The 15,387-nt window shown below is 38.7% G+C and overlaps 1 protein-coding gene and 1 long non-coding RNA gene across 3 annotated transcripts in view; both read right to left on the bottom strand.

Moving 5' to 3' along the window:
- LOC148190033 (uncharacterized) overlaps positions 1 to 2,501 on the bottom strand; it is a 62,193-nt gene extending 59,692 nt beyond the window's left edge. The window contains exon 1 of the long non-coding RNA XR_015775707.1: positions 1,586 to 2,501. This is a non-coding gene — a long non-coding RNA (uncharacterized LOC148190033). The remainder of the gene's footprint in view (positions 1 to 1,585) is intronic.
- A 509-nt stretch (positions 2,502 to 3,010) lies between these two features.
- Positions 3,011 to 14,209, bottom strand: cpz (carboxypeptidase Z). Of its 2 annotated transcripts, none has more exons than XM_042485561.2 (13): positions 13,948 to 14,209; positions 13,419 to 13,454; positions 12,775 to 12,826; positions 11,402 to 11,724; positions 11,075 to 11,290; positions 9,779 to 9,975; positions 7,266 to 7,427; positions 6,581 to 6,739; positions 6,348 to 6,483; positions 6,113 to 6,252; positions 5,657 to 5,756; positions 4,114 to 4,259; positions 3,011 to 3,911 (listed from the first exon to the last, which is right to left on the bottom strand). In XM_042485561.2, exons 1-13 carry the CDS (start codon positions 14,039 to 14,041, stop codon positions 3,708 to 3,710), a joined length of 1,965 nt encoding a protein of 654 aa, XP_042341495.1. In that variant the 5' UTR covers positions 14,042 to 14,209; the 3' UTR covers positions 3,011 to 3,707. The 2 variants fall into 2 exon arrangements, with proteins under 2 accessions (XP_042341495.1, XP_042341494.1); XM_042485560.2 differs by having other exon boundaries at positions 9,740 to 9,975; positions 13,948 to 14,208.
- Between the last annotated feature and the right edge of the window lie 1,178 nt (positions 14,210 to 15,387).

The raw sequence follows: 15,387 nt of genomic DNA, 5'->3' as shown, positions 1-15,387 counted from the left end.
AAACTGTGTATATCATTGCTGCCTGTTAAATTTTATTTGTCACATGTAATCATATAAGGTGGGGCTGCACAATATGCAAAAAAAAAATCATACTGTATTTATATTTTGGGGGGGATGTTTCCCTTTATTGACAGGACAGCTGTAGATTAATAGGAAATGCGGGAGAGAGAGGGAATGATACGCAACAAAGGGCCACAGGCTGGAAACGAACCCGGGCCGCTGAAAAGGCCTCAGCATATGGGGCACACACTACCAGGTGAGCTAGAGGTCACCCCACTTAACAAATTATTTATTTATTTAGAGAGCAAGACATGACAGGTAAGAACAGGCAAGACAAGACAGAGCTTAATACACTGGATGACAAGACAGGTTTGCAAACAAACAAAGAAGACTAACATAGAAGAATAAAAAAAAAACATGAAAACAAAGATAATCAAGGCTTTGTAGTGTGGGTTGTGTGTAATAGCAAGGGCAGTCTGTTGCTTAGTGTTGGCAGTTAGGCTATTATTTTTCACAGATATTGTGACTGCGATATGACTGGTGATTTTACTGGGAAAACAGTGGTAATTCTTGCATATCATTTCAATTGGAATATATATAAGTATATGCTGTATACAGCACCGCAAGGCTTCATTTATAATGTTATGTTGTGACACATTTTACCTTTATTAATAAGTTGCAGCCCCTGCAATTTGGATATACACTTGCCCACATTTCAATCTTGATAATTTTGCGATTATCTGTGCAGCCCTAATATATGAAATAATATGTGAAATGTGTTTAATTTTTTAAAATGAAAAATGCATAATAAATGCATAAAAAGTGTGGTGACAAGTCATTCAACCATTAAAATGGGATTCCCACTTTTGTAGCTTTTTATGCAAAAACACGTTTTAGGGATCACTGCCATGAAATAAACCTTATTATTTCCTCAATCAACATTTCCTCTGAGCACACACATGCAGGTGTAACTAACAACATTAATAATGGCTCTATTTCATCCAGGGGCTGTATATATCAGACTGGAGTCAATGCTGACTTTCTGTTTTTTGGGTTTTTTTTAAATATCATGGCCCTTCCCGGAGCTATATTTTCCCTTGAGGCTCCCTGAGTGACTGGGGAAAATACATGACCCTCCCTCCGCCATTAATAACCACATTTGTTAGTTTCTAGCTATGATTAAGGTCTAATTTGGGAGATCTTTGTGAAGAAAGCATGGCTTTCAAACCCACTTTGGGATTTGGAGTTCTGAGGATATTTAAAAAATATATATAAATATATATAAAACAAGCACATTAACGCAGAATGCCCCTCTCCAAACCCAGAACACATAGTCCCAGTGCTTAGAAAATATTAAAAGTCCCTGCCCCGTTTTGCAACCCCCCACCACCACCACCACTCATAAATAAGGAACAGTCCCTTAGCTGTGTAGTTTCATAACCTAGGTGTTCTGCACATTGACTCACTGGCAGAGCTTTATTGGTCGTTCACAAACCCAAAATATAATACAAAGGTCAAATACTGAATGTATTTACACGAACTGTGTTTATAAACTGCACACCTGTGACAGTTAACGTTAGCTTACCTCCGGGGTACCCGCCGAAGGAAAGGCCTGTCGGATGAAGGCCTCTCTGTCAACCTAAAACTAAACTTTTGCCTCTTCCGTTACAACAATCGGTGAAATGTACCGACAAACTAGTGACACTAATTTATTTGAAACTTTTTGCCGGCAATGGCTGTTAGCAAAACAGCTTTGTTGTCAACGTTAACGCGAAAAACAAACCGGTGAGAATCACAACACACCTGATGGCGCAGGGATATGGAACGCGCCGGCGCAGTACTAACATATGTAACTTCTTACAAAGTATTCTTCCGCGAGATAATTACGAGGGCGTAAGAATGAAAAGGAGGCTATATGGGCCACAAGCAGCAGCTTAACCCTGACAGATAATTTGTATTTTCTGGTGACTTCTGAAAATTTACTTCGACTTTTACTTGAGACTTAGTTTATTAAATTCTGCACTGACTGAAGCTGAAAAAAACTTTATAGAGACATACCTGATTGCATGAGTGGATTAAGTGTAAATACGCCCTCACCATCAATTATTAATTACAAGTTAACTACTCATCAAATTGGCACAATCCGTCATTACTTGTTCTCTGGCGCCCTCTAATGATCACAGGCTTCAACAGCCTCTTAAAATAAAATTGCAGCGCTGGGAAGTGTAAATTAATGCAAGTAGGACCTGTTTTAAACCTTTGAAACCTGAGCAAATTGGTTTTTGTTTTTTTCAAGAACAAAGCGAGAAGGCAATAAGCAACTTATCAATACATGACCATAAAATTAGCAAGAAATTAGTAAAAACGTAACAAGAAAATTACCTGAAAATAAGCAAAAAAGAAAAGTATAAAAATAAAACAAAAACAAAACCAAGAAAATGACTTGAAAAAGTGTTCAAAAACGAGACTGACAAAACTATTTATGTAAAAAAAAAATCCTGCAACACAATTTTAAATATAAAATTATATTATTTAAAATAATGTTTTCTGGATTTTTTTTCTGTATTTCTATTTATTCTATATAATTAATTATATAATTTATTCTGCATAACAACAACAATAATGATAATAATAATAATAATAATAATAATAATAATAATAATAATAACAATTATTATTGTTGTTGTTGTTGTTGTTGTTGTTGTTATTATTATTATTATTATTACTATTATTATTATTATTATTATTATATTCTCTATTTATATTTTTCAATAACCTCCCGCTTTTTGAAAGCACATTTTAAATTCCTTTTCTTGTCAACTTCCTTGCAATTTGTGGGTAATTTCTTGCTAAGTTGGTCAGTTTTTTCCCAAAAGAAATCAAACCAATTTGCTCAGGTTTCAAAGGGTTAAATAGTTAATAGCAGCACAAGAAAACTGATGTCAATCCAGGTATCAAACTCTTAATACACATTACTAAACATGTTTTAAATAAAGAAAACATGTAAGAATATATGCCACAAATATTTAATATTTATAGAAATTGCTTGAGGGAAAGATGCTTGTGAATAACAAAAAAAGCAAGCAAAGCTGTTCACAGTAGGCACAGTATTGCTGCTACTTCAAGCTTAAATTTGGTGATATTTTATGAAGTGCTGTTACAGGTCCAGAAATATTTTACTGTAGCTCCTGTGCTTGTGTAATGTATAAAATGTGGCTGTAGCACAAGTAATTCACCTGTGGAATGCAATAATAAAGAAAAGTCAAATCTGTATGAAATTTTACCCACTTCAGTTTTTAAAAAATGTACATTTATGCAGCTGCCGTCACATGTAAAATTGTAATGTACAATCACAATATTCAAACAAGTGCATACAAGTATTTATGATTGTGAATCTCTTTAAAAGTTAGACAATTAAGGCATCAATAGATCCTTTATTTCCCAGTGGTTCAATTTTTACTTAAAACAAGTTAAATGCAGCTGCAAAGCAATATTGGTCATAACTCCGCTTACAGGCCAGAACTAATTGTTGCCTGGTGGGAAAAAAAAACATTCACATCCTTCCAGGAAGCACCAAAACTCTAAGTACTGCTGATTTTAGTGTCACAGCTCCGGTTACATACACTCCCCTGAGAGCGACTGGATGTGGGACCGTCCATTGTCACTCTCACAGTGGTATTTCGGATCTTCATTGTCCTGTAATGCATCTAGACACTTCGCAGCAGCCAGTTTGGAGGTGAGATGCCAGACTGGGAGAAGTAGTTCCACCACCACGGTTTCTCCTGGCGCTCTATCCCTCCCTCACCTACGTCTGGCTCACTGTAGCGCTCAAACTGGTTGTAGGGGTCAAATCGATCCCATGAGTCCACTGTGGGGAAGAGGTGGTCGTCGATATCGGGTTCTATGGGAACCTGGATGCAGGACAATGGGAAGGATAAAGATGGAGAGCAATGACAATCAGTGTCCATCAATTTAGTAGTTATATTTTTTTTTGCTAAATCTGATGCAATAAATCTCCACTAAAACTACACAATGCATGGGTAGAAAGTCAGATTTTAAAACATGATATTTGAAAAAAATTGGTTGAAAAGATATTGAGGACAAAAATCCAACCTTTGCCAAGACAAAGTCGACACGTCCAGCCCTGTTCATGCTGTGAGGCAGATAAACCCTCTTGCTGACCTTAGAGTAACCCTTAGCTGTGGCTGTCAGGATGTGAGTACCAGGGTTCAGCAGCCGCCAGTAGTCTCCATCTTCAGCTGGAGGGAGAGGAACAAAACACAGTAATACAGTCAACATGTCAGAGAGGAGGTCAAACAATGACAGAGGAGAAGTTGTGAAAGAGGAGCAAAGTAAAATTAGAAAAAAAAACGGGGATAAGCAGATAAACATGTCTACAGTCATGCTAGTGGCTCTGTGAGGCTAAAATTGGGTACAGCAGTGCTTTGAAATGTAAGCACACTTACAGGCTCACAATGTCAATGCTAAAATGCTGATGTTTTGCAAATATGATGTTTACCGTGGTAACCAGCTTAGTTTAATGTCTTAGCATGGGAAGCGCTTATATGTTGCCTGATCTTTTCTTCCCAAGGTCTAATGTGAGTTTGAGTTTATTTACATTCATCCTTACAGTTATATGAAATTGATATAATAAATACAAATAAAATTATATCCACAGTCTGCTTGCGTATACTCCCAGTACATGTCAAAACTGTACACCCATACATTTATACTCATACATGTCATACATCACGTTCATACTTTCACTTTCATTTCTTTCATGTGCAGGATTCGATATTCCCAATTTTCATATTCTGTTTACACACATTCACTTACCTGCTGTATTTTCTGTCAAATTTAACCAGTTTAAAGTTATAATATTTCATAAATAAACTAACTTGATCCTTGACCTCTTTCCTAACCTTGAAACTGTAGTCAACTACTTTTGATTTAATACCCCAAAAATATTTTAAAAATTACTCCTTTTCCCCTTTTTTCATCTTTTGTTTATTTCCTCTCTTTTAACTAGTTATTTAATTGGTTGACTTATTTATATTATTTATAATATTATTATTTATATTAGGACTTAAATATGTTTGGGAGTTGTTCTCCATACAAAAGACCCTTATTTTGGGCCTCCCTAGAACATAGTACCCTGGGAACATAGAAATAAGGATACTCACATTTGCTAATTATCACTAAACACAAAGTGCAGCTGAGGTAGATGGAAATGTCATTAGTTTTGCATTTATTTAGTCAAAAATTAAAGTATTGCAAATATTAAAGTTTTGATGATGATTTTGGTGCAAAGCAAAAGTGAAGAAATCACCAAAGTTGTTAAAGTTCATCCTGAGGGGGACACAAATGTTTCATGGAAATCCATCCAATAGCTGTCAAGACATTTGACACAAATATCAAATTCATGGTCAAATGAAAGTCATTGGGATTCATCATTTGGGAACCACAATTATCTGTAGTTGTGTTGGACTGACTAACTCATGGTTTGGCTAAAACTGTTTAATATCCCTGGTGAGTTCTACAAAATGTGCCTCACAGTTACACAATAACACCAACCTCCTGATGGCTACAATAAACAGAAACGAAAAATGAAGTTAGACCAACTGGAAAACATGTAACCATGTCGGACTGTGTTTACCTGTGGTGACATCTTTCCTAATCCCCCTGACAGAGATGGTTGCACCTTTTATTCCATTTCCATCAGCATCCTTGACTATTCCCTTTATCCCGCGGTGGACCTGTTCAGAGACAGGAAGCAAAATGAAAGCCATATCATCTCCTTGTCTGCCTCGTACTTTGTTTGCAGACAAGTAAATCGCCCACATGCACTGTCTGTACGCGTATATTCCCTATACATATAGGCACATAACTTATTATTAATATTGTTTTCATCCTTTCTGTCCTTTCTTGCCTTTAAACCCCCCTTGATACAAGTGTTCTAAGAGCAAATTTGACTTGACAAGCAACTATCATTGCACATTTTTACTGTCAATTATTAATCGTTTCACTATCAGTTAAAATAAATAATGCACTGTAAAAAATGTGCACATTTTAAACACAAACTGGGCATCAAGCTTGTCTAACAGACACCTACAGACTCCATAAAACTGAGCAGAGCTTCCTTATTCCTCTTCCACTCTGGGTAAAGCTCGGCCTCAGAGGGGAATTTGTCACAGCCGAGCTCTACAGTGATTTCCAGGCAATTAGTGTGCAAGTAGTTGAAGTCTGACATACCTGAAAGGTAGACATGCACATAATGAGGACGACACAAGCAATGAGAGTAGCAGAAATGTATACATACATGTCTTCGAAAAAGTTTTGTATCTCACCACCAGCAAAACTGTACCACAATGCGCCATTGATGATGCCCCTCGTGCGGTAAAAGTTGGCCCCACACCTGTCTGTGTCATTGTTTGACATGGTTTCGTGGGCGTCTGCGTAGGTACGAGCCATCTGCTTGAAAGCCTAAACATGAAGTGAAGAAATCCAGCTGCATTGTTAAACAAAGCGTTTTTTCAGCAACCGTTAAACCACCACTTGAGACATCCATCCTAATCTCTACCTGTTCATCTTGAGTGGGTGAGAACATCCTCTCCTCATGGGGGTGTCTCGAGAAGTCGAAGGGATAGGAGACCACCAGATCACCTCCATGGAGGCTGGCAGACTGAACAAAGGGCAGAGACCTGATCCACTTCATCACTGCATAAGTCTCTGGCGCCACCTACAGCCCACAGGTAGGATTGAATCATTTTGGGACAAAAATACTGTACTGAGGATGAATCTCATTAAATCTGAATAGTAAAAGTATGGATGCCTGATAATATCGGCACATCATTGGCAAATATATTGGCCTTAAAATGAAATATCGGAATCAGCCAACACGCTGATCTCTGCTGAAATCACAAACTGAGATATACATACTTCCTAAAATTATTGACAGTGATGTACAAAACATCAGTCCTAAATTGTAGTATTTTTCTTGTTTTGCACATAAGTGAATATTACATTCTACTTATACATATACTTTGAAAATCATCAAATGTTATGTCTCAATAAAAGTATGCAAAATATGATGTTAATTCCACTTCAGAAGAGACTCAGTGATAACAAAAATTGGGAGGGGAAAAAAAGTGGATATATCGATATTGGTTATCGGTTATGGTCTAAATGAGTTATATATCGGCATATCGGATAACGGCACAAAAATCCAACATTGTGCATCCCCATGTAAAAGCCAACGCCCTTACCTTGCCAAACCAGTAGGCATCAGGGATTGGGATGTGGTCAGTGCGGTAGTGCCTGCTGCGGCGGTTCCGGTAGAAAATTGAGGTGAGGTCTGGAAAGTTGCGGTTGAGGTCAATATTCTGGGCGTTGGCCCGTCCACTGGTCCAACCATTCAACATGTGACCCTGAAACATTTAAGTTCAAACAACTAGGAGTGTTAAAAGGTGTCAGAGAGTGTGACATTATTTAGGATGATGTGATGTTAGTAGGAGCTTTGATTATATGAAGAAAATATTGAGTAAATGATATGAACATTAGTCAGAAGAACAGACCTGTGAGACTGTCTTTGTTATTCTGTTGTTAACATGTAGACAAGACCATGTATCCGTCATGAGAAAAAGCAGCAAGGAAACCATTATTCATAAATACTGGAAGTCAACAGAAAAAAAATTGAATCCAATCCAATCCAATCCACCCAAACAATCAAAAATAATTTTTGGATTATGCAAACTGTTGCATATTATCACACATAAAAAAAAGATCTGTATGTGCAGCCATATACAGTACAAATCTGGGAACAGTTTGAAGTTTTTGTTTGTTCTTTGGTATGCTAAGTAAAACTGAAAAATGCAATACGTTAAAGTATTTCAGCCTGCAAAATACATCTGAAATGTAATCATATTAATAAAAGGTGCATCATGCTGCACACTTTCATTAATGTTTCAACCACAAATGCATTGTGAATTGTGCAATCAGACAATCTGTCAGACAAAAAACAATGCATATAAAGCGCCCAGCCCAGCTGCTAGAAAGAAAACTACACATTTCTGCAAATCACAAAGATGTTACATTTGTACATTTCAAGTCTGATACCTCTGAAACGTACCAATGTAACACATTAATTTCCTTCTGGTCCATCCAAACAGCTTTCTCTCCAAAAACAGAGGAAGGGTTGTGATACAAAAAAGGGATCACCATATTTTCAGCCCTGTTGCTTGAGGAAAATATACTGGCATTGTGCATTTCTGCAATCCACAAATACATTACATTTGTACATTTCATTTGCTTCGTATCAATAGTTCTAAAGTGACTGTCTTTGGGAGGTGGAGGGGATTGTGTATGGAGAAGCAACTTAGCAAGACGCCTGCCAAGCTGCAGAGTGCTATTTGAGACCAACCAAAACCTAAACCAGTTGTTATTTAGCGATTTATGTTGTGTTTCCAACGGCCCTCAAGACACCAATCGTCAGTGTTTTTAAGCAATTTGTTGCTGTTTTTCCAGCAGGGATAGTGGCATGAAGAGCAGCTGGTTTTAACCTAGATATTGCCATGTTTCCAGCTGGGATAGTGGCAAAAAAGTGGTTGTTTCCTTACAAGATATGTGCATTTCCTGAAGGAAAGTGGAACAAAAAGCAGAGACATCGCTGCCGGGATTGTGCTCCCCAAACTGGGTATTTTAAGACCAAACACAAACTTTTCCTTATTGTCACAAAGTGACTTTTGTGACTCAACCTAACCACAACATTGTGGAAACAGTTTTAAAGTATCTACTACATAATGATGTGTAAATGTAACATATTCGTGGTTTGCAGAAACATACAATACCAACATTTTTTCTGGCGAATGGGTTGAAAATGCATCTCTTGGTGTATGCTTATGTGTATTATGCCTGCCATGAAGAAATCAGGCTTTTGAGTACATTTTAGATTGCACATTACATATATGGTGACAATCTTCAAAGAAGACCTCAGAATGTGACACCAGCTCCCTGTCATATTACTGAAACACACATTTGAGCATATGATCAGTGTACAGCACACATGCATGTGGAGTTTGTTAGATGAAAAGCGACACGGCGTGACACATTAGTGAATACATGCACAGCATATTCACAAAAGGTTTTGTCAGTATTGTTATAGTGAGCATTGCTCTCTTAGATGCCAGTGTAGAAGAACCTCTTTCTCAAGCTTGTCACATCCTCCACAGAAAGTTGCTCTCAGTTGTTTTTGGATAATCCTACACCATAATCATGTAGAGTGGAACAAACTGAGCTGAGGGACTTCCTTAAGTGACAAACAAACAAATGAAGTGATTAGTGTTCAATTCTCTGGTTAGTAGCAGAACAAACGGTGAAGGTGGCCGGTGGAAGGCTTCAGTACTCTGATCTCTTACATCCAGTTCAGCAACTGAGCCAAGATTTTGATATAACATTATCTTTATCCTTCTGTATGACATAGCAAAAGCGAAATGTTTTTTTGTAGATATTTGACCGTCTCTGTGGTCACAATATTCACAGCTACAACATTGCCATAATGTTGCTCAATGGTGTCCCATTTTACAACCCACAAACAATGTTGTAAACCTCCTCTGCATTAGCAATGCCCAAACTCCCTCAGCAGAGTACCTCATTCCTCCACCTCCACAAGTCTAGTTGAACAGGCAGTGGCGTGAGAGCGGATAATGGCGGTTTGTCTTTTTGTTCTGTTAACAGTATTTACTTCCTGGTTGCTGAGCTCCGGGTCATTGTTATCCTCTACCTCTGAGGCAGCCAACTCATAGCCGTCGGGATTCATGGAGGCCAGAAGATGGATGCGGGTGGTGTTGATGATGGTTTGAATTCGCTGGTTCCCCAGACTGTACTCTGAACACAGGTACTGGGTCAGGTAGATGAGCAGCTGGCGGCCCAGCACCTCGTTGCCGTGCATGTTTGCCACCATCTTGATCTCTGGCTCCACTACAAGTTTACAGACAAAGCAAACATGGTTAAAGCTGCATTAACTGATTTGGCCACTTTGGGGCAGCAGAACAAGCTGTAAACACAAAACTGGCACATTATCCATTTCACATGTGTGAAATGGTGATGTTGTTTGCCCTAAAAACAAAACAGTGAATGGGCAACTTCACAGTAGCTGTGTCCGTAACCGTCTATGGGTAAAGAGACCAGAAAAGAGCAGAGAGAAGAACAAGAGAGTGAATTTTGGTCTTAGATTCACATGGAGACCATAAACATGACACCAAATCAACATTAATACTGCCAAGTATTGGTTGAATGTGTAAATATGCAACTTTTAACTACTGTTGTTTCCCATATCAACATTACATGGTGATGATATGTCAGTGTTGTGTTTACAGCTTGTTTATGCTACCAAGTGGCCAAAAATCAGTTTATGCAGGTTTTAAGGCAGATATTTGCAATAACAGGTACTGTAAGCTGGGGGGTGAAGAAGAAATTACCAGATTTTAGGAATGCCTGATAATATCGGCATGTCATTGGTACTGGCAGATGACGGCTTTAAAATGGAGTATTGGCATTAACCTGAAATGAACATTTGTACCTAAATGACAGGTGATAAGAAGACACTTTAATTATGTGTCTTTAACAAGTTGAAAGAGGTCAAATTTACTCAGTATTTGGCTATTTTTCAGGATTGTCCTAGGGAGAGCATCATCATTGAAATTAAATATTGCATGTCTTACCTGTAACCTAGCTTAAAGGAGTTTTATTGTATTTCCCAGTGAATGTGTACATTTTGAAAAGCATTGTATTTTATGTCTTCATCTGCCACCAGTGAGCCATCATGATAAGAGTAGGCATAATATGCTAATTCCACTACAGGAGAGACTTGATGCAATTAGGTGGAAACACATGTTTGCATATATTGGCACCAACATCAGCAAGCAGCCAAAATAAGTCAGAAAATATTGGCATATCACATATTGGCAAAAATCCAATGTCTTGCATCACTACTGGATTTCTTTACAGAGGAAATTAGTAACACAAGAGGAATGCTGCAATAATAACATTATCAGAGTTACTGCTCTTGCTTACTCACAGAGCTCGTGCTGTCCTGGATTGTCGGTGAACTCAATAACCAGCAGATCCCGGCCCTCTGTGCTGCGTCCGATGCTGTAGACGTGAGAGATGTGGGAGCACTTGGCTGCTGTCCTCTTTAGTAAGTTGTACATTTGGGCGTTGGAGGTGTAGGTGAACTGGATGATGGTGCTGGGTTCTTCAGGAGAGAGGTTGGACATTGCTAGCTCCTGTCTGGCTGGAGGAGGGATGCCAGGATTTAGGGAAGGAGAAAAGGATGTTTGTTTGTTTCACAGAGCACTAGGTATGCATGGTACCAAACAGTACAACACAGCACCGTGACCTTTACCTTTCAGCCCCGCCAGTGGATCAAAGCAGCCCTCCTGGTCGCTGGCAAAGAAGCGGTCACAATCCAGGAAGTAGGGCCAGGCCATTTCTATGGCTTCAAAGGCGTGGGCACAGTCCCTCCTGATTGCATCACATGTGCTGCGGCACGGTTTGATCATCTTGTCGTTCTGGCAGGGCGAGGCGAGCACAGAGCAGCCGAGGAGACGCATCTCAGGGGAGCACTCCCCGTTAAGCAGGCCATGGATGACGCTGAGGAGGAGGTACTCTGCCCCTGACTCGGCCTCCACGCGACTCCGGTGGCCAAGGATGTTGGGGAATATGGTTCTGGAGTGACAGCATTTTAACAAAGGTAATTAAACATGATGTCCACAGTCAGCTGCAAAGAGCTTAAAAAGACATAAAAGTCTAAATAAAAGGAATAAAACCAATGGCTAAAAGGTCCGGTGTGTAGGATTTAAGGGGATATTTTAGCAGAAATTTAACATAATAGTAAGTATGTTCTCTTTAGTGTATAATTAACTGAAAATATGAAAGGTTGCTGGGCAGTTCATATATATATACATTGCAAGCAGGTCTTCGTCCACAGAGATTGCTGTCTTGTACTGCCATGTTTATACAGTAACCCAGAATGAACAAACCAAACACTGGCTTTAGATAGGGTCATTTGCGGTTTCCCATCAGCCACCATAGTAAGCAGCCCCTACACAACTATAGCATTGGAAAAACAATGATTTTTTAAAATGGGAAACTCCTTTATTCCGTGTATTTATCGGTTTAAATCACCGGGTCTGTTTGTTTTGGAGAGGTAGAGACCTCTGCAGACAACTCTCCTCACCGTAAAAACCTCCTGAGTGTCTGAATCATAAATAATGTGAGTACATATTAAGTTATCGGAGAAAAACAGAGAGCACACAAAAGCAGGTGCAGGGCTAGCAGCCTGTCTGCAATGCACCAAAAAGCACGGGAGAAACACTGTTCTGTAACATAAAACTGCTTTATTCAGTGTTTTTACTCGTTTAAATCACCCTGTCCATTTGTTTTGGAGAAGACGATACCGCTGCAGATAATTAAGCTCCCGGGAAAAACTTCCTGAATGTCTGAATCCTAAGTTATCAGAGAAAAGGCTGGGCACACAATAGCAGGGGCAGGTTAAGCTGTCTGTGCGCATTGTGCCAAACAGCATATGAAAAACACTGATTTGGAATTTGAAACTGCTATATTCGGTGTTCTTACTCGTTTTAATCACATGGTTCATATGTTTTGGAGAGGAAGAGACCTCTGCAGATAATTCAGCTCCTGGTGAAACCCTCCTGAACAAAAAATAGTGAAGGAATGATTTCATCACCCACATTAGTACCAACCTCTACAACCCACCTAGAATATTCCATATCATTACAGTAGCCCAGGTTCAGCTCTGTGCAAGTAGCTGTTGAAGAAAGAAGAAAGCTGTTAACTTACATTTTTAAATGGATATTTATTTAATGCATAGTTTAACAATTAAATACAATTATTTATATGGTTGTTGTAAATTTACTGCTGGATCTAGTATCATTTTTTGAGTCAAAATATTTTAATCTTTTTAGGTCCTGTCTGAAAGATCAGTATCTGTCACATCTTTGTGAGCAGTCAAAGAAACGCTTTGATCCACTGATTATCTGTTAGACTTGGCAGGTGTAGCACCTGGTGTTCCAAAATGGAAAAGTACAGTGTGGGATTTTTGAAGCTCCATAAATCCTTCCCTTGAGCTCAAATGCGGCTGCAGCTGCTTCTCCTCTCAGACACCAGCTATACAGTGAGGAGGCCTGTTGCATCTTGCAGTAGCACATTTCAGACAGTTTGGTTTTTCAGCCCTGAAGGTCAAATATTACCCTGGAAATTCATTGAAATGATCTGATTTCTAAGATGATGGGGTCTGATCTGATCATTCTCTGCATAAAATCTGATTATTAAAACTTATTAAAGATATGATTTCATATAAAGCCCTAGACTGCACGAGATTAAATTAATAATCCACCTACGTTTTTCTTCAAAAGCATTGCTGCTGCTGCATCTTCCTGTGAGAAAAGCATAAAATATTAGTAGGTCATAAATGAAACACTAGGAGGCGACATCTTCAAAAGCAAGGGACGAGCCAATGCATGCCTTCTGCTTTATGACTGTTTATGACAAGGCCGGAAAACAAACAGCAGGTGACACTGTCTACAACATGAAGTCAAATCTGCATCAGAGCGACACTTTTTCAGGGCTTTTTACAGAATTTGACTGTATATGCTGCGAGAGAAAAAATGATAAAGAATAACGAGTATTATTGAGCATTTTTAAGTACGGTGTTTAAATTGGAGCATATGCCGTGTTGACATGTGAATTTGGATCTGCATTTCAGCTGAAACGGCTGTTTTTAAGTGATTAGAAGCGCTGGAAGAAGCCTGAAATTGTCCACGCTCATTCAAATATGCCTTTAACTTTTGTTTTCTACGCATCACGCATTGGTGTCGTACATTAGGCACATTCCCATGAACCGTTTGTCTGAAACTGAAAGGCTCTTACCCAAAATTTCGTCTCCTGGCTGACAGTTCTGCTGCGGGGCGCACCAACAACTTTTCGTCAAGGAAAGAAACAGCAGCAAAAGTCCTAAACGCATGTTGAAGTGCAGTAACGGCGGTGTTGTGATGTGGCAGAGTGAGTGCGTGCGCGTGTTTGAAGCTGCAACTTTTCTGCTCTCCAGGCTGGATGATAATTACCACCCACAGGACGGAAACCTCCTTCTTTTGTCTGTACGGAGCATCCCTGACCCGAAGAAAAAAAAGTGCGCCGCCGCGCCAGGATTATGGCTCACTGCAGCCTGTGCGTTACGAGCGAGCGCCGATCATATTTCACTGCACAGTGTGTGTGTGTGTGTGTGTGTGTGTGTGTGTGTGTGAACATGAGGAAGAAACGTGGCTTGTGGGGGTGGGAGTGAGGAAAGTTCATGCCTGTTTGTTTGACATAATAGAGCTGCTGAGCTGCTTCACCAACTCAGAGCAGGAACAGATCTGAGCAGCATTAGTCTGTGAAACCTCATCAACCATCATGTCCTTGCTGTTTTATTCTTGTAATGTTCATCTATTGTTAGATTATTATGGTAATGTATGATATATATAGCAGCGGTTCCCAACATAGGAGGCAGGACCCTTCAAAGGGTCCCAAGGGGTCACCAGACTATTAAAGGAATAAGAAAATAATTAGCTGCAGAAATTGGTCTTGTACTTTAGCTTCTTCTTCTTCTTCTTCTTCTTCTTATCATTATTATTTAATAAAATACAGCATATTTTAATTATATGAATTGTTTTAATGTGTAAAGTGATCCTGTCTATGTGTTTGTTTTACTAAGTGTTTTGTGGTTTGTTTGTTATTTGCTGTAGTGTTACCAGAAGAAAATGTGTTATTGTATATTTCTAATAAGGACAGCTATGTTACTTTTGTGTATTTCATATGTATCATATCATCAATTTAAAAATCATATAGTTGGCTATATGAGCTGACAGCTAGGCAAGAGAAGGCACTGAGCAGCAAAAGAAAAAATGATCTAAAAACTAGCAAGAAATTAGCAAAAAAAAGTATGAGCTGACAGCTTGGCAGGACATCTGTCAAGCTGCACACCACTTTTCAAGATCTGCAAACAAAGAATCCTGTTAATATCTATTTATTTATTTATGCATTAATGTATTTATTTAGTAATTTATTTATTTTGAGTCATCACTTCATTTCCTGCGTCTTTTTAGCCACCAAATTAGAGTGTCTTTAAGCAACCCATTGCTATTTCCACAGGAAATCGTGCCATGAAAACCTTTTGTTTTTTAATAATAAATAATAATAATAATACATTTTATTTATATAGCGCATTTCAAAATACTCAGACGCTTTACAAGTACAGACAAGCAACACATTAAAAAGAATAAAACATAAGTTAAAATCATGAATTAAAATCACACATTATATACCAAGACA

Source organism: Plectropomus leopardus, chromosome 3 (assembly GCF_026936395.1).
Source record: "Plectropomus leopardus strain MGB_pleo_1.0 chromosome 3, ASM2693639v1, whole genome shotgun sequence".
Taxonomy (NCBI): Eukaryota; Metazoa; Chordata; class Actinopteri; order Perciformes; family Serranidae; genus Plectropomus; species Plectropomus leopardus.
The sequence above is the reverse complement of the archived record's forward strand: the minus strand, read 5'-3'. Positions and strand labels throughout refer to the sequence as shown.